This window comes from Drosophila takahashii, chromosome 3R (genome assembly GCF_030179915.1).
Source record: "Drosophila takahashii strain IR98-3 E-12201 chromosome 3R, DtakHiC1v2, whole genome shotgun sequence".
Classification (NCBI taxonomy): domain Eukaryota; kingdom Metazoa; phylum Arthropoda; class Insecta; order Diptera; family Drosophilidae; genus Drosophila; species Drosophila takahashii.
Window position 1 is genome coordinate 30,078,419 of NC_091681.1, and position 21,075 is coordinate 30,099,493.

Sequence of the window (21,075 nt, forward strand, 5' to 3'; positions counted from 1 at the left end):
CGAATCCAGTTTTAATAATGCCAAGCCCCTTGCAGAATGGAACGGGCGGTTTTCCCTTCGCAACGCAAGTTAACCCTTTAAAAAAAAACCCGCTCCCTCCAATCAGGCCACGCATGACCGCAAATCTGCCGACATAAATGTGTTGTCGCATGAGCTGGGGTTACTTCGATATACTTTTATACAAAAAAAAAGAAACCAACACACTCGTACGCAAAATAAAGAACAAAAAAAACGAAACCAGAGGGAAAAAATCGGAGCTGCTTATTAATTGTAAAGTGTGAGCACGTTGAAGGAATCAAGGGCGCTGATGATGACGCCGTCCAAGGAAAGGAGCTGAGGCACTCGAGAGACTGATGCCAGGGCTCAAGTTCGCCGCAGCCCCTCACTTCCTCTGACCCTGGAGAACCGAAGGTCCACACAGAGAGAAAATGTTATATAAAATTTAAGAAAATGTTAAATAATATAAGAGTCTTTATATTGGAAATTTGGCCGAACTGTTATTTTATAGCAAAGTACGCCACTTGAAAATTCGATTACAAGAGAAGAATAACACCCCCGCGGCTTTATTTCTTCATGTAATGACTTAAGAATTCGCGGTTCGACGAGAAAAATTTGTTTGCAAAATTCGTGGGTAAGAACCGTAAACTAGAGACTTACCAAAAAAAAATTTTAAATAAATATTATGTTTTCCGAAGTAATTAGAAATCTCGGGAAAGTGATATTTTTGTTTTTAAGCTATAAGAAATTAGATGAAGATACTTGAGTGACAAAACAATCCACTCATTATTATAAATTGTAGTGTTACTCATTTTTATACGTTTAAAAAAAATGTATTTCGTAAAGTAAATTAACAATTTCCGATTTTAACCATTTTTCTCAGCGTGCTGGTGTTTCAAGACCGTATGGGAAATCTGAATAATGCATGAAGTGTGAAAGCGGCAAGGGCATTAAATGAAACGACGACGACAGCAACAGGAGCTGTGAGCTCTGAGTTGAGAGATGGGCGATGGGAGCTGGAGGAACAGAACAGCAGAGACAACAATATAATTGAGCGACAGCAACATACAACAGCAACACAGGGACGACAGCGACAGCAACGAGAATCGTGTTACGGGTTAAACGAGTATGCGAATTGTCAATTGAGTAGCCCTTTTAGCTGGCCAAACAGGAGATGCCTCCGCATCTCGCATCGCATCTCATCTCAGTTCCCATTTTCGCAGTTGCAAGTCCGCAGCATAATCATCATCAATGGGGTAAAGGAAAAGGAAACTGGTTCTGGTTTGTTTTATTAATTATTTTTAACTACTTACGAGGGCCAGAGCTTTATGAGCGACTGAGCCACGTTCGAGATTGGAAAAATCGATGGCAAGTCGATTGCCAGACATCACGAAGGACTCCGACTTCGCCTTCGACTTTGACTCCGAGTGAGACAGAGGCAGGGAGAATCGATTGAGCGGGACGGCGAATCATCAACGCCAAAAGCTTATGGCTCAATTTGTATGCAGCTGGCGTGGCGAGAGGCTTAAGAGCCCACCGCTTACTGCTTTCTGCTTACCACTTACCACCGCAGTCGAGGCGGCAGGGCAAACACGCAGCAGGATCCGTGCACAGCGAAAAATTAATAGGCTTTAAGAGGCATTTAAGGGCACGTCGTTGCTGCTAACACATAATTGCAATCCTTTAAGCTCAGTTTATGCCATTAAAAACTAAAGACATCGCGTTATAAATATATATTAATAAGAATTCCTTTTTATTTAATATTTCTTCTGACTTTTTAACTTTTAAAGAAATTTAGTTTTACCTCTACTTTTATATTCTTTCACACTTTAAATGAAAATCCTTAATATTCACACACAAAAAAAACACATCGTTCTCAAATCGATATGCACATGGTAAATTTCTGGTATTGCATATGCATTTGTCCTGTTGTTAATGCAAAATTGATACCATATCAATTTTTTTTTGGGTGCACTAATAAAGTCATGATTTTTATTTTCTCTGTGGCTGACTAATAAGTCGGCAACTCATTAAATTTTTTCTTTGCATCGTACTTTATTTTTTCTGTGGTATTTGCACAAAATGCGGTAATATTGTGAGTGGCTGCATGGAACTCCCTGGGCCCTCCGATCCCTGCCTGCCCACCCTACTTTCCCGCTCTGTGGCCACATGAAAGGCGTTGGGCTAACGAGTTAAAATAATTTAATAAATTGCACACACAAAACGCCAAGTGCCAAAGAGTTGCTGTCGAGTGGCCATCCGCACATCGCCCATCAACCATCCGCCATCAAGCATCGTCTTGTAAAAGACCCTATAACTGTGTGAAAAGGTGGAAAAGTTTTACGCCCCGGTGACCTTGAGTGCACCCTCGAGCCCAGAAAAGAGTTGAGAGTGCAGACGGTTGAGACTGCAAATGGGATTGGGATTGAGAATGGGAGTAGAAGTGGAAGTGGATTGGGTGTTGGCCTCCAGCAGAGACTGAGCCTATTACTAAATTAATAATCCCAAACAGCGCAAACACAAAACCGACAGCAACAGCGACTTAACTTGGCCCAAAGGCAGTGGGCCAGCTACGCCGTGGCGCATGAAACTGTAAAAAATTATCGCACAAAGCCAGCCAGACGGAGGCCACTGCCCGAGGAGGGGTCTCAAACAGTCAGGCAGATGGGCAGTGGGACCTCCAGCCAGACAGACAGACATCCTTTGGGCCGGGACTTTATCCGCTGTCCTTGTGCCGTCATGTCCTTGACAACGCGAAAAGAAAGCGAGGAGCGAACAGCCCACAAAAAGGGACGAATGGGGCCAATCGCAAAATGAATCATGCCCACGCAGAAAAAATATGTTCCAAAGGGAGTTGCCCTTTTAAGAACCATCGATTTTTATACCATATACAAGTATTTTGATATGTTATAGTTTTTTAAAAAATCTCTTGAGATATATGATATTAGTTTTTCATTTAAGCTTACTAAATTAATTAATATAAACCTACAAAATGGCAGATTCATGATATATCAAATGATACCAAGTATATATATTCACTTACTATATATAAATTTTTGGAAACATTTGAGGTAATTATAAAAAAGACAGCTGTTAGTCAGCCAAATTTAATCTGCCGCTTAATTCCCAGCTCTATCCCTCATTATCGCCAACTCCCATGAGTCAGGCAAAGGCTTTTGGGGTAAAACTTTGCGGGCTTTTCCCACGATATCAGCAACGACAAATTCGCATGGTGGGCGTTGACCAAAGTCAACAGGCCAGAGAGCCAGCGCTAAGCTGGCGGATTCGCAACAAATGCCTAAATGTGAGTAAAATAAACACATTTCAAAGGTCCGTCCGTCTGAGTTTTATCTGTCTGCCACTCCGGCTGACTGACAATGGAGCGGAGGTGGCCTAGACAAACAGAGGAGGGACCAACTGCTGATGCAACCTACGCGTCCGCTGAAAGGTTCGGTTCATCCCGAGGAAGCAGGGGGGAGGCAAAAAAAAAACAGGCTTCGTGGCAGGGTGCACATGCACACACACAAACGTTAGTTGGGAAAATTGAAAACTGCTCGAATCGCAGGCAAAACTATTCCGCATTCTTTACAGTTTATACAGGCTGGCGGGGCGCTTCCACTCGATTCGATCGGCGATCTCCAGCTGCCGTTTTGGATTTATGATTTATGCGCCCGTTGCCGCACAGTGGGCGTCCTTTCCTGACTCCGTTTGGCTTTGACCCGGTCACAGTCTTTACTACTTTGCTTCGCCCTCTGCTGATGTCACGTTGCGCCAAGCCATTTACGCTTGAGCAAACAACAACGGAAAAAGCAACAGCCAAACAAGATTTAAATGCTTGCGCAACAATTATTGATTTAGTACACAATTTGTGCAACATTCTTTCCAAGAAATAGCCGAAACGTAGCCAACGAGCGAACTACTCGCGGCAAGGACGGAAGCTAAACAAAAAGCGGTATTCATTGTACCCCAGAGCTGCCGGTTTGGCTGTTTAAGGAGTTTAGAAAAATATATGGAAAATATTTACCATAAATATTAGGTTATTGGAGGAAAATAAAACAAGAGGGAACGCTAAAATCGAGTAGCTCGACAATCAGATACCCGTTACTCAGTTAAAGGATGTGCAACAAATCAACTGCTTGCAGTGCTTGAATTTTATGATTGCTCATAACTTTTTAGTAAATGTTCCGATTTGAAAAAATCTTTTACATTATAATAGGTATTAATAAACACAAAAAAATTGCATTTAAAATTTTTGGGAATCTAAAAAGATGTGGGCGCCAGACACTTTTTAAAATATATGATACTTTAAGGGACATTTTTGATATTTTTTAAACAATAACCTTTTATTCTTTTTGATTGACCGGTTTAAGGAACAGCTACCCTTTTAGTACCCCTTTTTCATTGTATTTACTTCTAAAAGACACATATATTTTTTGCAAATTTCCAACAATTGTTGTCACCCGAATTCGGACAACACCGCTGGCGCAGCAGACGGGTTATCTGACTTACCGAAACACGAAAAAGAATGCTCAGCTCGCAAATTTGCAAGGGGGCCATGGCGACCGTTCGCTTGGGCAAACAGCAAATAGCAACCGGCAAACCGATGAAACCCTGCAGCAACACGCAACGTGGAAATGAGCAGCAGCTGCTGTAGTTGCTGTTGCTGGTGGACAATGACAACGCTTGACACACGATGTCATGTCGTCGCTGGGCACAAGTAAATGCCAGTGGGCAAAGGACGTGGCAGCCAGCGGTGCCCTCAAAGTGTGCCCTTCCATGGAGGGGTAATGGCCCAAAGAGTGACTAGCTGACTGAGTGAAATGTGACATTGCCGGTAAATGGACTGCGTCGGATAAGCTGCAACTTCTTGACGCTCCAAGTACGTGAGTCGAGTTCCAAAGCCCAATAATCATAATGATGGCTGTCATAATGAGAATCTCGGCTTGGAACTTGGAACTCGAAAAACAAACACAGTTTTGCCCCCCGGTAAGCTTTCAATCTGCCAATCGAGCGGGCTATTCGCAACCATAATCCTTACAAGTGGTTCGAAAAGCAGTTATCCCAGCAGAACCCACAACCCTTTCTGGGCAAATGAGCCTTGGGCAACAGCTGCGAGGGAAACTATCCCAGAACGAGACGAGTCAAGCACTCAGAAGTGCCAGCCACTTATAAAATCAACAATTACCCAACATCGGCAACAACACGGCCACAAGCTGGCAAACTGTTTGCGCAGAGCCCAAAAACCGGGGGAAAAACACTGTAGCCCCCCCCCCGTTTTTGGCCCTGAGGCAAATTGGACAGCGAGAACAATTACAAGTACCCAGGGCATGCTTTTCAGCATATCTGAGTAAACATTTTATTTGAGTTTGTAATTATGTGTGCTTGATGATAACTCGCAGATAATGCCAGGTAAATATTTACCCTCGAGTCGTTGATGGTTGCTAGTTGTTGCCATTGTGCCTTGTTGCAAAAACATTTCTGACACGACTACTGCAACCCCCCAGACGCCCACTAAACAACAAGTATGTATGTATCGCCCCCCTTCGCCGCCTCTGACCCCCTTGGACAGTGGCATTTCCTGTACCGACCGAGGGGATCGCTGAACATTTTTATGGCTTCTCGAATGCGTTTGCGTTCGCCAGACAATAACCAGATTGACTTTTAGCCCGGGCCCCCAAAGTGCTGTAAATGTCATGTCGATAGTAAAACAAGGGGTAACCTCCGTGAGGAGTGCTCAACTAGGAGATATCCTGTATTTACCTGATGTAGGCCACCTCATTGTTGTTGGTCAAGCGACGCCAGCCTGGGGCCAAATTTCCATTGTAGCCAGCAGTCGGCGTCTTCCTGTTGCTACCATTGCTACTGGCATTGTTGGCTTTGGCAACATTCTTGGCATAGAGCTGATTGTTCTGACTCATTTGACGCGATGCAATTGTTGTCGGCATGCAATGCGTTGCCCCAGCAGCAGCAACAGTTGCTGCCGTTACTCCTGCCGTTGCCGTTGACTTTATTGGCAACTTTATTTGCGCCTGGCGCTGTTTGGTTTGTTGCTGCTGCTGCTGTTGGTGTTGCAGAAGGAGTTGCTGGTTGCTGGTGGGGCAGACAAATATATGCTGCTGCTGACTGGTGCGCTGCTGCTGCTGTTGTTGCTGCTGCTGCTGTTGCAGATGCAGATTGGTTACTTGCATCATGTTGCCGCTGCCGTTGCCATTTACCAAGCCAGCTGGTAATATCTGTTGCGTATGCTGCTGCTGTTGTTGCTGCTGCTGTTGCACCGATGCACTTGTAACGACCCGCGATACAAATTTTGTCTGTTGCTGCTGGAAAAACTGATGATGTTGCTGCGGTTGCTGCTGCTGATGCTGGTGCAACGGCAACATTTGCTGCTGCTGCTGTTGGTGATGCATCTCGCTGATCGCTGTCTCAGCGTTCCCAACAATATTCAGCTTGTGCTGGTGCTGATGTTGCTGCTGTTGCTGGCCAGCAGATGCGGCGGCCATGGCGATAACAGCAGCCGTTTAGGAGCGCCTTCGCGATTTAGGGCCTGCAAAGATTTCAGGGAAATTGTCTCATGAATCACAGTCACAGTGATAGAGTCTTCAAGCTCAGGGAATATTTATTTCAATTGAATTTCATTCTATAATAGTAGAATTCCTTTTAAAATATAAAATAATATACATGTTCTTTAACGATTAGAATTTATATGAATTATTTATTTATTAAGAAATTTATTAAAAAGACACTTTTAATAAAAGTTTAAAAGTAATTAAGTCTTTATATTTTAAATATTTCTTGATAAACTAATAATTCAAATAAATTCCTATCGTTTAAGAATATGAATACATTTGTTTAACTTAAGGGAAAAGCGTTCGTTCCTTTAAAAAAAAAAAAGATTTAGGAATTCATGTTATTGGGTCTTCAAAGGTTATTATTCTTATTAAAATTATATTCCTAGTTTATATATAAAATTCTTTTCATTTTAAAATTTTCATTTAAAATTTTAAAAATGTAATCCGATTTATCTTGAAGGAAAAAATGGCAAATTGTCGTAATCACATAGGAATTCATGTTCTTGGATCTTCAAATGTTATTGTCAATCTAATATGTAACTTTATGCTATGGTATGGGTATTAACCCTTCTTTGGTTTCAGTGCAAATCTTCTTGGCATGACACCATCATGCCAATCGGAGGGCTTTGTCTTTGGGTTTTCTCAGTTTTTTCAGTTGACTCAGGGGCCTCGAGTTTAATCGAATGGAATTGCGTTGCGGCCTTTGTTTTGGCCCGCCAGTTGACCACTTACAAAAGTAGCAGAATTGAAAGCCCAATCAGCGTTTATGCGCTGCGCGTGTAATGAACATGGAAGTGGTCTAAATCTGGTTTATACGCCATCTCACGCACATCCATTATAGCAAGAGAAACACAAGGTCGTAAACCCGTACTCGCAGTCAAATAGATAAAATGCTAACTGGACGATCGTATAAACGACAAATCGTAGGCCGCACCTTTCGTTATTTATGCGTTGTTAAGTTTCTCCCCCTTATTCTGCTATCCGCTCACCTTTTAGCGTGCTTTTCGCTTTGCTCATTTGCCAGCATATTAAATTAATTTTGAGTTATTGTGTAAACGAGACGCGGCCATGTCATGTTCATGTATTTTATGGTTTCTTTTTTTTAAAACACTTAATTTCACTTTTTTTCTGTATTAATATTATTTCGTATGCCACTCTGCTTCTTTTTGCTGTAATAATGCGACAACGACTTTTGTGTTTTGCTGCGTGTTGTGTTGTTGGTTGTACACGGTAAGAATTAAGCTATTGAATTTAAATTTTAAAAATATTAATAATCATAATTTCATATGTAGAACTTTACGATTTGCGGTTTTCTTGCGAAACAATATGATATGATGATTTGTAGATAAGAAGTATTATATAGTTTAGAGTACGTTACAGCAATCTAAAGACCCTATAACGCAGTAAATTGCCTTAACTACTAATAAGGGTAAATATTAAATTATATCCATTTTAAGCAATTTTTAACGATTTTAGTGTTTGTTTTGAATATTTCTTTTGGTGTACAATCTGCTCATGACTTCATTTGGAATTCAGAAAACGAACGAATGAAGAGTGGAGAGCAGAGAGCGCAGAGCGCGTAAAAGTAGGTGAATGGAGCATGAAGACACCAAAGCAAAGAGCGCGGAGAGAGCGGGCGAGGGGGAGGTTGTGGGAGTGGGGGGGTCACATCACCCACACCACTGCACTCCACCACTCTCTCTTTCTCCCTCTCTACCCTCCCCTCTCTGTGTTTTTACTTTGGCACAATTTGCAGACCGTTTTTTAAGTAGTATAATTAATGCGTGCTTAGTTGTTTTTTTTTCTGCTGAACGGTGGACAGTACAGTGGGCAAGAGTCGCCACCACCTGCCCTGTGGTTCTGCTTCGGCGATCAGCTAAGCGCACAAACAACACAAGAGAAGGGGAGGGGGAGGGGGGAGAGCAGCTGTTCGCCTTGGGCAGTGGGATGAAAACGAATATTGGTGGCTATCTTGGTGCACTGGTATGGGTATTGGGCAATCCCAGCGGGAACATTCCTCTGGAAAATAACATATTTTCAAGAGGTTTCTCCATACAAGCGAAAGGGACAAAACCTCATTCACCCCTTACATTTCTTCCGTCTCTGGTTTCAAAATACACGGGGGTGACACAAAAAGTAAGGGGGAAATGAGGTTTCTATGTGGTTTTCCTAGGGAATTTACATTTTCCCTACACCGTCGCCTGCTGAAAGAAACAGGATTTCCAACACTTTCTGCTAAAAGGAACAGGATTTTCAGCACACAAAGAACCACCTTCTCACTTTCCCGGTGGGATCGCACAAACACACACATACAACACGCGTGCCTATGCTGCGGTTTACTGCTGCTATAATATGTACAAAGTGACCTCAATACGCATTACGCTACAAAACACACAACAAACGTACACACACACAACTGACAACTGACGACTGCACTTCGTTTTGGGCTTTATTATGCACAGACTCGGATTACGCCAAATGCCAATTAAATATGAATTAATTACAACAATTTTGTGTCGCTCGATTCGATTCACGCAATATTATGGCTCTCTCTCGCTCTCCTTCTGGCCAGGCTCTCTCTCTCTCGCACTCATTGGCAAACGCGCACACGAAAAATTTTCATCAACTTTATGAATTTGTACTTTTATTCACTTTTTTGCGCGGCCAATTGGACCTTTTACACACCTTATAACGCTGCTCTTTCGGCGGCGGCGAGTGCGCGCATTTGTTTTGGAATTTTTTAGGCTGTATTTAACGGAAAATCGACGCAATCGACGACCGCAACTCCGTGCACTTTTCCGACCGCGACAACAACAAATTGTGATGTGACCGGAGGAGGAAGTTTGCAAAATACCAAAGCTGAATCGATGTTTAATCGATAGTCGTGGTGTTGCCAGAATCAATCGATTATAAAGTAATCGAATATGCCTTGGTCCTTTATAAAAATTAAAAATAAAAAAGGTGGCAACACCCACTGGGAAATTTAAATTAATTTTGAATTACAGAGCTTTTTAAATTATTTATTCAAAAATTAAGATATATAGTACTGATTTTTTACTAAAAAATACAGTCTTTTAACCTTTACAAAAATCAATCAAAATGAAAGTGAAAGTAGTGCCCAACCTTTTTTAGTTATTCGCCTGTCAAATCAAATAAAGCAAACTAAAATTGCTTTTGAAATGTTCGACATTTTTAAGAAACCCTATGCGGACTCCAAGCAACTTCCGTTGGCCAGTGGACCGGGACCCATCCTGATTATCATCTTCGGTTATTTGCTGGTCGTTTTTAAGGCGGGCAGGAAGTTTATGGAGCACCGCGAACCGTACAATCTGCGAGGAGTGCTCAAGTGCTACAATATGTTCCAGATATTCTACAATGTGATGATGTTGTTGCCGGTGAGTTCATTTTATATAATCCATGCACTCATAAATTCGCTTCAAGAACTTTTCATTTAGGGATACTACTTCATGTTTGTGGTTCGACCGTACAACCTACGCTGCATGACTATCCTGCCGCAGGATCATCCGCTGAAGAACTGGGAGCGCACCATTAGCTACGCCTACTACATAAACAAGATCGTCGACCTGCTGGACACCTTTTTCTGTGTGCTGCGCAAGAAGTACTCGCAAATAACCTTCCTGCACGTGTTTCACCACGTGCTCATGCCCTCGGTTGGATATCTTATCATTCGTTTCCAGGGCTACGGAGGTCACCTCTTTTTTCTCTGCTCCTTTAATGTGATTGTTCATATCTTCATGTATGGCTACTACTATTCGGCGATGGAGGGCAAGACTGTGAGCTGGAAACGCTACTTAACCCTCATGCAAATGATGCAGTTCGTCCTGATGTTTGGCCACTGTGCCTTCACCGCCATGCAGCGCGAGTGTGACGCCTCGCAGGGCCTGCTCTTCCTGGTCAGCTGCTCGGCCGCCGTCATGTTTATCATGTTTGCCAATTTCTACTTTCAGTGCTACGTGCAACCGAAGGTTAAGGAGAACTAAATTATTTATGAAAAAATAAATTTGAATTTCTAACGGTTACTGCACATTAGGGTTATTCTTTTATCGTGACCATTAAGTTATCGATTAACTACCATCTCTAATCGAGTGCAACAAAACGCGCGCGTTGCCGGCAACCGTCGAATATTTTGCAAATATTTGCGAACTTTCCATGCAAAATCGTATAAATAGTAGCTGCTCTGACCGGTAACCATGTCCGCCAGCTCCTCCAGCAACGCCTGCAAGCTGCTGCTCCTGGGCCGCTGCCTGCGCGCCGTTCTGCTCAGCGTGGCCATTCAATTCCTGCTGCTCACCGTCTTCCTACTGTCGGTGAACTTCCAGCTGCTCCATCCGCTCGCCTGGGTGACGGGCACGCTGCGCCTGGTGGCCAGCTGGTACACCTGGTTCGCCAGCATCCCGCTGGTGGCCTCCGTCGTCCTCTACGGCGTCTCCCTGTGCCAGCAGCACCTCTCGGAGCGTCCCTACTGCCCCACTCGCTACCGGTGGCTGCTTCACTACGGTCCCCGCAAGCTGCTCTTCCTGGGCGCCCATCTCCTAGTCGGATTCCTCACCGCCTGGCTGTACACGGGCTACATGCACACGGATTATCAGTAAGGGTAGCTCTCTGGCTTTGATTTCCTATACTAATTCTCCTTTTTATCCAGACACCTGCGTTACAAGTGCTATTTAGAGGAATGCGTGAGTGCCTACCACGTTTATCTCCTCGGCATGGGCCTCTCCGCCGGCTGCTACTACTTTGTCTCCGTTCACATGCGCCAGGAGATCTCCATTGAGTTCCCCATTGTAGAGCAATCTAGGGGTGAGAAATTGCGCGAACTAATCTACGCCAGTTTGGCCCGTTCTCTGGTCAAATCCCTGCTGCCCACGCTCAGCTACACGCTCGTCTTTTGGCTCTTTGGACCTCTGATTTGCCACAAAATCAGTCAAGTGCTTTCTGTGGACTTTGATGAGCGTTTGGAGGGTTTCTTCGGCGTAGCCACCAATGGGCGGCTGCTTTTCTATGGCTATTTGCTGACTGCTCAGATCCTGAGCAACATGCACCTCATGCGCTGCTTCTACGGCATTCTGCTGTCGGAAGATTTGCCGCTGGTGGTCACCAAGCAGCGGGCGGCCTTTGCCCACGAGCAGGAAGTGACCATGGTGGCGGGACTGGGAGTTTTTAACGTGTACGTGGTGCAGTGCCTGGCTGCTCACTATTTCTACAAGTTGGCGTTGCGAAAGGATTCAGCACAGCGGGCGGAGATTTTCCAGCTGACGGAACCGGGCAATCGGCCAGCAAATTGGCGTTCGCTCTGCGATCAGTGCTTGAGTATCCTGGGCAGCTTCACCGAGGAACTCAGCGAATCCATGCAGAAGATCAGTGTGCTGAAGGGAGCCCAGAGTCTGCCGATGATGCCGAAAATCAGCGAAACTGTATCAGCCAGCCTGATGGCCGAGAAGCTGCTGCTGCGTCAGTACAACCAAATGCACGGCATTCGACCCATTGTGTCGCCGAGAAGCGAGGATGCAGTGGATCGGCCAGCGGATGGCATTCGCCATGTGCCCAACTGGTGTGAGCGAGTGTCCACGCAGCTGGAAATGGCTGTTCAACGCTTGGTGCAGCGAATTCCCGGCATTGTCTACCTGTTCAACGAACCCGAGGGCTCGAAAACCACCTTCCTGCTGGCCAATTGTTTGCCTGTGGTGTACATGACTCAGGCTCTGGCGCAGATTTGCGTGGCCTCTTTAAAAGAAGATCCCTATGGCGTGGTGCAGAACGATTTGCCGGCCATCATCAAGGCGATAAACAAGCTGCGCAACGAACTGGAGAAGCTGAGCAGCGTGATTGGCAATCTGAAGGCAAACAGCTCCAGTTTCAATGTTCTACGATGCGCTGTGCGTCGCAGCCTTTACGCCATTTGCCACTCCTTCGGTGATTACCTCGCGGATCTTTTGCCACCCGGCGAGGAACTGCGGCAAATGCAGGATCTCATCTGCCAGGAGTAAAACCCATCCATCATTATTTACACTGTTTTGCATCTCTTTCTTTAGTTGTTGTCTGCGGTAACAATAAAAATTAATAAATATAACTACTAAACGTACAATAGTTATACGCAACTATTGACTTTTTCACTTAGAGTACGAAATGGTAACACGCGATTTGATCATAACTACTAGCAGGGATGAAATGGTCTGTGTACAAGCGGTGGCAGTCCAGCTCCTCACTGCTCCTCCATGGCCACGGCCATCATGAGCAGGGCCACATCCTCTTCCAGCCGGCGATTGGGTCAGAGCTCTGCTTTCGCTGGCAAGGTGACAGTGGCTGCCTCACCCAAGGATTGCTCCAGCTGCTCGGCCACCTCGTCGAGATGCCGGAGGGCCTCCTTGGCCTTGCGATTGCGTCCGTCCACAAAGATCTGCGTGTCCAGGAAGTGCAGCGCCCGGAAGGCCATGCCGCCCTGCGGATCATACAAACTGGCGAGGGTTTTGGGGCTTCTGGAGCTGGCGCTCTGATCGGGAGTGCTGGGATCAAAGGGCACGTACTCCTGAATGGGCTCCTTGTGCCAGCGGAAGATGTTGCGGGAATCTGAAGGGAAATATGGCTTAGATTAACTTATATAAATTTTAGGGGTAGGAGAAAATGTAACCTAGATCGGCCAGCACTCGCGTCATCTCGCGAATCTGCGCATCCTGTCGCTCTAGACGGAAACTCATCTCCGTCAGCGTGTTGGTCAAATCCATCTTCTCCGCCTGCGCCAATTCGTTCTTCTTGTTCTCCTTGATGGTTTGACTGAAAGGGGGGAAATATTATTGATCTGGGAAGACCAAGATATCCAGTGAACCAACCGTGAGTACTCGAAGATCAGCAGACCGGCTCCGATCGTAAAGATGATGAATTCGCCCAGCAGATTGGCGCCCAGCTCAATGGCCATCGCCTCGTTCAGCGGCGGAACATTCACCCGGCCTCCCATATTCAAAGCCCACATCTTGGTCTTCACCTCCACCCAATTGTAGACTGAAAATTTAGCATTATTATATAGTAATCTCATCGAATCGAAGATAATCCAACTTACACTGCGCCGGCGGCATGCAAATGTACTTCCTGAAGAAGGGACTCGACTTGGCATTGGACTTTATCACATTGGCTATCGGCTTGCTGATCTGCTTGATGGCCAAGACGCCGAGCTTGGCCGCCGGGAAGACGCCAATAACCATTATTTCGCTTTTTAATAATAACTATTACAAAATATTCGTGCAAAATTAGAGATGTGTACGAGGTGGCGATAGGCAGGCTGTTAGTGATGGCCAATCGAAAGTCTTAATGTAACCGTTACATTTTTTTAAAATATTTTTATTTCCTAAAAATATTTCAGAAGCCCATTTGATTTTGTTATGTAACCGTTACATTTTTTAAAAATATTAATATTTTCCAATAATATTTTAGAAGCCTTTATGAATGCTAGTAAAATATTAAATAAATTAATTTAGTAGGGGAGAGTGGGGGAATTTCGTCAGCATTTTTTCAAAGCTATTTTTTGTCCATCTTGAGACACGTTATCATATTTCTATTTTTATTGTTGAATGCGGTTAGCACCAAGCTTTAAAATGTGACATTCCCCTATTTTTTTAATTAGCTTGGTGATTTATAAAAAAATAAAATGTAAAACCAATATACTGGGGCAATCTCACCACACAGGGGGGTAAAATCACCACACAACTGGGGAAATTTCGTCACCTGAAAAATGTAGGGAGTTTAACGCCTGAAAATATGCTACACTGATCAAGCGTACCATTTTTGTTGACGTCCTATATTTGTTGCTGCTGCTGGTAGTCTGTTCGTTAGCCAGCTCGTCAAATATAAAAATATGTATTTAAAATAGGTGCGAATTTACCCTAAGCGTAGGGTGGCGAAATTTCCCCAGACCGTACTTTTTTAGAAATAATTATTTTTCTTGCGAAAATAGGCGCGAAGTTAAAAATCACTGACGCAGAAATGCACATTATAGCACTGTGTATTATATAACAAATCGTGTATCTTATTCCTTTTGAATTGTGGCATACAGAAAAAATTTCGTCGAGAACTAAATGTAGCTTTTGAACTGTTAAAACACATTTAATATTATAGCTTAATTATCTTGGCCTTCTGTGCAAAACAAATGCATTGGTTGTGTCTGGCCGTCTTGAAGGACTAAAACAAAAAAATTATATATTTTTACGACTTATGGATTCCGAGATATTGCAGGTGACGAAATTGCCCCTGTGACGAAATTCCCCCACTCTCCCCTATATTTCTCGTCAACAAACAATATTGATCCAAGGGGATAAACAATCTTTTAAATTCCATATAAAATTATTAAAATTTGCATTATTTCAGGGCTGCCCTTATCCACTTAATTTCCTTTTCCTGCTGCTCCACATCTGCACTAATACAGTCAACGCGTTTATCTAGAGCTTTTCTCTGATCCTCAATTTCCTGGTTTTGCTTTTGATTCTTTTTATATGTTCTAAAGGAAATATCTGTATTAAAGAGGTTAGTTTTTAAAATTGTATTATACATACTTTGAAACCTCGTAGTAGATAAATCCGAGACCTATACCAAACACAAAGGCCTCGCTCAGCATATCGGCGCCCAATCTGGTGGCGATCGGAGGTGAGAGACGTGGGATCTGCCTGGGTTGTTTCAATCGCAGCATCCTAAGTTTTGACCTAACCTCAAAGGTATTATAAAGCTGCGCTGGCGGAATGATGACGTAGTGCCGGATGAAGGGATGATGCTTGCCCATCCACATGAGGAGATCGCCAAATGGCTTGCTGACCCGTTTCATGCCAAAAATTAAGAGTTTCCCCACTGGAAAACTGCCAATCACCATCGTAACTTTGAATTTTGTACGAATTGAAAGGCGATTTGAATGGTTTCTCTAAGCCAGTTTAGTAACATTCTGAATCCCCCCGATCGTTGTATTCTCTGAGTCCTACCATCGACTTGAGTTGACTTATTTCCTTGGCCTGTCGGGAAACCTTGTTGGTAAGGTCACAAATTCTTTCCTCCAGTTTCTCCGTATGAATCTTGTGCTTTTCGTGTTTTATTCTGTCGTTCTTTGATTGCCTAAGATGTTTAAAGTGTAAAAAAATTATTAAAAAAAATGTTATTTATAATTTTTAGAAGTACCCACCTTGAGAACTCTCCTATCAAGAGCGAAGCACCAATTAGAAAGATGACCAACTCGCCCAGGATATCGCCGCCCATTTGAATTGTCATCGCATCTGTTAAGGGAGGAATAATACGTGGTTGTCCCAATCCCAGCATCCACATTTTCGAACGCACATCGATTACGTGATATACTGAAAAGGATTATCTAAAAATCAATGGGAATTCTTGAGGGACAACTTACATCTTGCTGGCGGAGAAACAACCAAGCTCTTAAATGACGGATTATTTTGGGCTGTTCGCTTGATCAGATTTCCGATGGGCTTGCTAATGTGCTTGATGGCCAGCAATGCGAGTTTTCCCAGTGGAAAAGCGCCCACAACCATTATGCAATTTCCTAATTTCGACTTAATTGACTGCGGTTACTATAACTGAAAATTTTGAAATTTAAAATATGTTAGTTTTTTTTAGGAGATTTCAAATACCTAGAGGGGGGAAAATATATATTTTTTCACCGTAATCGCTATTTTTAACCGTATCTACAACTTAAGACCTTTATTTTAATTCTCTGATAGTTAAAAAAAAACTGTAAAATATATTCAAATTTATTGTGCTTGTTTATTTTATAAAAATTGGTAATTTTTGGCATTTAAAACCCGGTCACACCTGTTGTGAACAATAAATTTTGTGGTTTGTTATTATATTTATTCTCAAAACAATGTCGACTTTGGAAGATTCCGATGAAGAAACCGACTTCAAAGAGATCAGCTCTACGAATTACCAACGCGTGCAGGAAAAAGTGGCCAAGGTAGGTTCAAATTCGCCTTTCGCGTGGCCAGCTCTCATGATGAAATCACGTTCTTTAATATTACGTCTTATAAATACTCTTTCTTTTTCAAGATAAGCTATGCAGATGGCATTGCCGATGGAAGGGAGAAGGTCTTCCAGGACAGCTTCGACGAGGGCTTTGAAAATGGATTCAAAACTGGCTTTGAACTGGCCAAACTGAGTGCCTTCTATGAAACAATAAAAAATGCGGTTGCCGGAAATGTAGAACTTAAGGCAGAACAAGAGGCCTACGAAGAACTTAAGCTAGCAGATGCCACAGATAAAGAACACTTTAAATATCTAGAACATCAGGGAGCTCCTCTTAGCGTAATATCCAGTAAACAAAAGACCTACATAGACGAACTGCTGGAAAAACTGGCGCAGCAACTCCCAGCCACTACAAATTTATTCACTTCGACCAACGTTTCTAGTGTTAATGTGGTTTAATGCATGTGTTTTTTTAGGGAATTATCAAAATTAACTGAAAATATATATATCTGTTTGCGACTTATAAGTAAAGACCCTCGGGCGTGCCCTCCTTCTTTCGGTACAGGACGCTCTCCTTGGACTTCTTGAAGTCCTCGTTGGTCACCTTCATGCGTCGCTCGCGCAGCGCCATCAATCCCGCCTCCGTGCAGATGGCCTTGATGTCGGCGCCCGAAAGATCATCCTTGGCCATGATCAGTTCGCTGAGGTTCACATCCTCGGCCAGCGTCATGCGCGACGTGTGGATGGTGAAAATGCGTCGCTTGGTCTTCTCATCGGGCAGCGGGAACTCGATCTTTCGGTCAATTCGGCCCGGGCGAATCAGCGCTGGGTCAAGAGTTTCAATGCGATTGGTGGCCATGATCACCTTGACATCGCCGCGCGAATCGAAGCCATCCAGCTGGTTGAGCAGCTCCAACATCGTACGCTGAATCTCGCGCTCTCCTCCAGAATTCGAGTCGTACCGCTTTGTGCCCACCGCATCGATTTCGTCGATGAACACAATGGACGGCGCATGCTCCTCGGCCACGCGGAAGAGCTCTCGCACCAGTTTGGGACCGTCGCCCAGGTACTTCTGGATGAGCTCAGAGCCCACGACGCGCAGGAAAGTGGCCGAGGTCTGATTGGCCACCGCCTTGGCCAGCAGGGTCTTGCCCGTGCCGGGAGGTCCATAGAGAATGACGCCCTTGGGCGGCTTGATGCCCATCTCCTCGTAGTACTCGGGATGGGTGAGGGGCAGCTCGACGGACTCCTTGATCTCCTGGATCTGGGTGTCCAAGCCACCGATATCCGCATACGTTTCCTGCGGCGCCTTCTCCAGCTTCATCACCGTGACCATGGGATCGGTGTCGTCGCTCAGGACGCCCACCACTGCGTGCACCTTGTGGTTGAGCAGCACGGAGCAGCCCGGCTCCAGTTGATCCTTGTCCACGAAGGACAGGATGCTCACGTAGTGCTCGGAACCCACCGAGGTGGAGACAATGGCATGATTGTCGTCGATAATCTCCTCCAGATTGCCCACGGACATGGGAGTGCCGCGCAGATCGTCCACCTTGGAGCGCTCCTCCTCGTTCTTCTCGTCCTGCGGCTTCAGGCGCTCCTGGTTGCGAATGAACTCGTCCTCCATCATCAGGTAGTCCTTGATCCGCTCCAGCTTGAGCAGCTTCAGGCGGCAGCGGGTGTGGGGCGTCACCTGGGGCAGCTTCATCGCCGCATCGGGACCCTTGGCGCGCCGCTTCTTCTTGCCAACGCGCGTTGGGATTGGAGGCTCGTACTTCTTCTTTTTGTCCTTGTCATCCTTCTTGTCGCCAGCGCCGCCTTGGGCCGATTGGTTTTGTCCCTGTAAAGGGGGTTTTTCAATTGTTAGTTAATGCTTGATTATTTTCGAGTTTTACCTTACCATTTTGCTTTTGTGCTGCTGCTTTTCTCAACCTTTAATGAACTTTTTCACTCTTTATTTGTCGGCAACAAAAATTTCCACTAGTCACTGCGGCTGCGGGGCTGCCGTACTCACGGAACACGACAGTCTGGCAACTTTGTTGGGTGGTGAACAAATATTTTTAAGAATTTAGTCACAAGTTCGAAAGGCAAGGAATGCTGGAACACTTGGATTTTGTTTTAAAATGTGATAATTAGTAAAATGATTTATTTTTAATGGTTATTATTTTATTTAATGCGACCAGTCGAGCCGAAAGACTTAGTTGCTAGCGCTCTAAATTTCCTTTTCAGTTAGATCATAGTTTTACACTGTAATTTAATTTTTATAAATAAATAAATAAATTATTTAATAATAATTAATTTTATGCAGAAATATTTTACATAAATTACATTTCCAGTGGAAACAGCTTAATTTAACAGTCACGCTTTACATATTTATCGATAACTGTGAACAGACACAGTTAAGCAGTCTGGCAGCACCCGAAATTTGTTTATTGTTTGGTTTCTACCGCGCATTGTCGAAATTGTTTAAATTTATTGCAATACCGCCTGTTCATGGATCAAAATGTCAAGAATATCGATCTCAAGCTGGACAACATTGAGGTTCTCACCACCGGCACGGCGGCGGAGTTTGTTAATGGCATCCTGGATTTCTTGCTTTTCCAACGCCGCCAAATTCCCTTCGTGTACAAAACGTACAAGTATTATGTGGAAAAATGGTCTGAGGCGGAGGAATCGGGGGAATCCGCGAACCAGGAGTCCTTTGCCCACTACCAACTGAATCAGCAGCGCTCCAAGGCCAAGGCCACCAAGGAGTCCATTAGTGATATGAGAGAGGTGCGTTTTACTTATGATAAATTATCTATTTTAATACCTTCTCATAACAACAGCTCATTAGACAAGCCTTCAGGACGTCGGGAGTGAAGAGCCTGCGGTTTCTGTTCGGCAATAACACCTTTATGCCCTCGGAGGCCTATACCCTGCACATACCACATGATGCCATATCCAGGGATCACTTTTGCGAGCATCATGCTCTGCCGGAGGGTCGCATAAACCAGGCGCTGCTCCGCCTGCTCACCTGCGAGGAGCTGTACACCCTCTTCTCCACCGACCTGAATGCCACCAATGTGTTCCTGGAAATGGAACTCTTTAAGGGGGCCGAAAATGCACATGACTCAGCTAATCTTATTCCCAAGGACGTTTTGAGCCAACTGCCACGTAGTTGTAAGAACGTCCATCTGCATCTCCTGCACGAAAACGAGAACATGTCGACTGAACTACGCTGCTGCAAGGAGTTGGACATTTACCAGGATCTTGGCCTGCTGAATCTGGACAAGACTGAAAGAGAAGATAGCAGGACTAACAACTCTTTGAAGGAAACCAAGGATTTGAGTGGATGGTGGCAATCCGAGGTCATAGTTCGCGGCTTCAGAGCGCCTGCAAATCAAAAGACCGGAGATATGTGGTCTAGCTAATATTTTTTGTATTTTTTAAATTTAAAGGGCTATCATAAGATATTCGTCCCGTTTGTGCAAGTGCCAAGAATAAAATATCAATTAATTTTCTGTAATTTCGTGTGCTTTTTTTTCTGTTATTATAATTGTGTATTGTGTTAAAAGGTTTCTAGTATTATTAGGGTATTTTTAAGCTGGTTGATAGTTTAAGAATGTGTTCTGAATGTATAGTGGAATGTATTAAAAAAAAGTGTCAATATTAATATTTGGATAAAAAGATATTTAAATGCACAGCCTGAAGTCTTAAAATGTTTTTTAAGATATAAATATTATTTTGAATGAAAAGTGATTTAAATGCAAAGTCTGAAGTCTTAAAATGTTTTTTTTATCAATTATAAATGCCTTGTAAAGTGATATTTAGTAGCTTTTAAGTAGTGATAATTATCGAACATGGAGCAGTGGCCTCTCGCTGCTTGGCCACAATCCTGTTGGCAATGCGATCCAAGTCACGTTGGCCCAGTGAGCTCAGCTTGCGACCCCCATCCGGATGCTTCTCCACCATGCGAGCAGTTTCCAAGGCTTGAAGAGCCTAAAGGGGGATATAATCTTGTGATCATTACACCCTTAAATTACTCCCCTTTCCCACTCACCTTGCGAATGCAGCCGTCCGAGGAGCGACAGTACTTAGCCGGATGGACTCCGTTGCGCTTGCGTCCTCCGTAGACTTTGGTCAAGGCCGCCACGCCGGAGGGGCTGCGCAGGTACAGGTGCCTCATGATGGAGGCACAGCGATTGTAGAACCAATCGGCGTCGGTAGGCCCAGTCTCCTTGAACTTGGCCGTCTTAATGTAATCGGCCTGCTCGGGCACTACGACTTTTCCAGATTTCTTCAAAAAACCAGCCAAAGCTTTTGTCAGCACGTGCTGGTCTACATCCTTCACTGTTACACCCGGCATTTTGCTGATTTCGTTTTTAAAATACTTTTATGGGTGTAGTGAGTTTTTTTTTTGTGGGATAAAATAAGTTTTTACCTTTCAGAAATTAGTTTCTTGCTCCTGCTTTTTCGCCGACTTTTTGCCAAAATGGACGTTTAAGTGACATTTGCCAGTGTGACCTAATTACTGAACCGGAAATACTGTTCGTATTCTTGACTGTTT

The 21,075-nt window shown here is 44.1% G+C and overlaps 10 protein-coding genes across 20 annotated transcripts in view; 4 read left to right on the forward strand and 6 right to left on the reverse strand.

The window, feature by feature from the left end:
- The window catches only part of sba (six-banded), a 31,457-nt gene extending 22,057 nt beyond the window's left edge, over positions 1 to 9,400 (reverse strand). For 6 of the 9 annotated variants that reach the window (XM_070217911.1, XM_017153275.3, XM_070217910.1 and 3 more), the window contains exons 1-3: positions 9,252 to 9,390; positions 7,556 to 7,808; positions 5,758 to 6,541 (exon numbers count right to left, since the gene is read on the reverse strand). In XM_070217911.1, the coding sequence (XP_070074012.1) occupies positions 5,758 to 6,497 (740 nt within the window). In that variant the 5' untranslated portion in view covers positions 6,498 to 6,541; positions 7,556 to 7,808; positions 9,252 to 9,390. Of the gene's footprint in view, positions 1 to 5,757; positions 6,542 to 7,555; positions 7,809 to 9,251 lie in introns of all 9 variants that reach the window. The other 3 variants (XM_070217908.1, XM_070217907.1, XM_070217909.1) reach the window with 3 other exon arrangements.
- A 287-nt stretch (positions 9,401 to 9,687) lies between these two features.
- Positions 9,688 to 10,605, forward strand: LOC108065292 (very long chain fatty acid elongase F). 2 transcript variants are annotated; one of them, XM_017153218.3, is made up of 2 exons: positions 9,688 to 9,961; positions 10,022 to 10,605. In XM_017153218.3, the coding sequence occupies exons 1-2, from the start codon at positions 9,746 to 9,748 to the stop codon at positions 10,565 to 10,567; spliced, it is 762 nt and encodes a 253-aa protein (XP_017008707.2). In that variant the 5' UTR covers positions 9,688 to 9,745; the 3' UTR covers positions 10,568 to 10,605. The 2 variants fall into 2 exon arrangements, with proteins under 2 accessions (XP_017008707.2, XP_070074013.1); XM_070217912.1 differs by having other exon boundaries at positions 9,826 to 9,961; positions 10,008 to 10,605.
- A 66-nt stretch (positions 10,606 to 10,671) lies between these two features.
- Positions 10,672 to 12,678, forward strand: Ndc1 (Nuclear division cycle 1). The gene is made up of 2 exons (XM_017153411.3): positions 10,672 to 11,175; positions 11,230 to 12,678. The coding sequence occupies exons 1-2, from the start codon at positions 10,778 to 10,780 to the stop codon at positions 12,569 to 12,571; spliced, it is 1,740 nt and encodes a 579-aa protein (XP_017008900.2). The 5' UTR covers positions 10,672 to 10,777; the 3' UTR covers positions 12,572 to 12,678.
- On the reverse strand, positions 12,597 to 13,855 carry LOC108065420 (putative OPA3-like protein CG13603). The gene is made up of 4 exons (XM_017153412.3): positions 13,639 to 13,855; positions 13,412 to 13,580; positions 13,213 to 13,355; positions 12,597 to 13,151 (listed from the first exon to the last, which is right to left on the reverse strand). Exons 1-4 carry the CDS (start codon positions 13,778 to 13,780, stop codon positions 12,853 to 12,855), a joined length of 753 nt encoding a protein of 250 aa, XP_017008901.2. The 5' UTR covers positions 13,781 to 13,855; the 3' UTR covers positions 12,597 to 12,852.
- A 1,022-nt stretch (positions 13,856 to 14,877) lies between these two features.
- On the reverse strand, positions 14,878 to 15,435 carry LOC108065413 (putative OPA3-like protein CG43998). Its single transcript, XM_017153401.3, has 2 exons — positions 15,125 to 15,435; positions 14,878 to 15,069 (listed from the first exon to the last, which is right to left on the reverse strand). Exons 1-2 carry the CDS (start codon positions 15,433 to 15,435, stop codon positions 14,931 to 14,933), a joined length of 450 nt encoding a protein of 149 aa, XP_017008890.2. The 3' UTR covers positions 14,878 to 14,930.
- A 58-nt stretch (positions 15,436 to 15,493) lies between these two features.
- On the reverse strand, positions 15,494 to 16,338 carry LOC108065410 (putative OPA3-like protein CG13603). The gene is made up of 4 exons (XM_017153399.3): positions 16,199 to 16,338; positions 15,958 to 16,144; positions 15,739 to 15,907; positions 15,494 to 15,671 (listed from the first exon to the last, which is right to left on the reverse strand). Exons 2-4 carry the CDS (start codon positions 16,097 to 16,099, stop codon positions 15,494 to 15,496), a joined length of 489 nt encoding a protein of 162 aa, XP_017008888.2. The 5' UTR covers positions 16,100 to 16,144; positions 16,199 to 16,338.
- A 22-nt stretch (positions 16,339 to 16,360) lies between these two features.
- On the forward strand, positions 16,361 to 17,060 carry LOC108065412 (uncharacterized). The gene is made up of 2 exons (XM_017153400.3): positions 16,361 to 16,521; positions 16,614 to 17,060. The coding sequence occupies exons 1-2, from the start codon at positions 16,432 to 16,434 to the stop codon at positions 16,986 to 16,988; spliced, it is 465 nt and encodes a 154-aa protein (XP_017008889.2). The 5' UTR covers positions 16,361 to 16,431; the 3' UTR covers positions 16,989 to 17,060.
- Positions 16,906 to 18,607, reverse strand: Rpt2 (26S proteasome regulatory subunit Rpt2). Its single transcript, XM_017153398.3, has 2 exons — positions 18,427 to 18,607; positions 16,906 to 18,366 (listed from the first exon to the last, which is right to left on the reverse strand). The coding sequence occupies exons 1-2, from the start codon at positions 18,427 to 18,429 to the stop codon at positions 17,050 to 17,052; spliced, it is 1,320 nt and encodes a 439-aa protein (XP_017008887.1). The 5' UTR covers positions 18,430 to 18,607; the 3' UTR covers positions 16,906 to 17,049.
- A 303-nt stretch (positions 18,608 to 18,910) lies between these two features.
- On the forward strand, positions 18,911 to 20,034 carry LOC108065436 (uncharacterized). The gene is made up of 2 exons (XM_017153432.3): positions 18,911 to 19,301; positions 19,355 to 20,034. The coding sequence occupies exons 1-2, from the start codon at positions 19,020 to 19,022 to the stop codon at positions 19,937 to 19,939; spliced, it is 867 nt and encodes a 288-aa protein (XP_017008921.2). The 5' UTR covers positions 18,911 to 19,019; the 3' UTR covers positions 19,940 to 20,034.
- A 180-nt stretch (positions 20,035 to 20,214) lies between these two features.
- On the reverse strand, positions 20,215 to 21,062 carry RpS19b (Ribosomal protein S19b). Of its 2 annotated transcripts, none has more exons than XM_070216633.1 (3): positions 20,950 to 21,062; positions 20,569 to 20,878; positions 20,215 to 20,507 (listed from the first exon to the last, which is right to left on the reverse strand). In XM_070216633.1, exons 2-3 carry the CDS (start codon positions 20,872 to 20,874, stop codon positions 20,346 to 20,348), a joined length of 468 nt encoding a protein of 155 aa, XP_070072734.1. In that variant the 5' UTR covers positions 20,875 to 20,878; positions 20,950 to 21,062; the 3' UTR covers positions 20,215 to 20,345. The 2 variants fall into 2 exon arrangements, with proteins under 2 accessions (XP_070072734.1, XP_070072733.1); XM_070216632.1 differs by having other exon boundaries at positions 20,569 to 20,898; positions 20,950 to 21,045.
- Between the last annotated feature and the right edge of the window lie 13 nt (positions 21,063 to 21,075).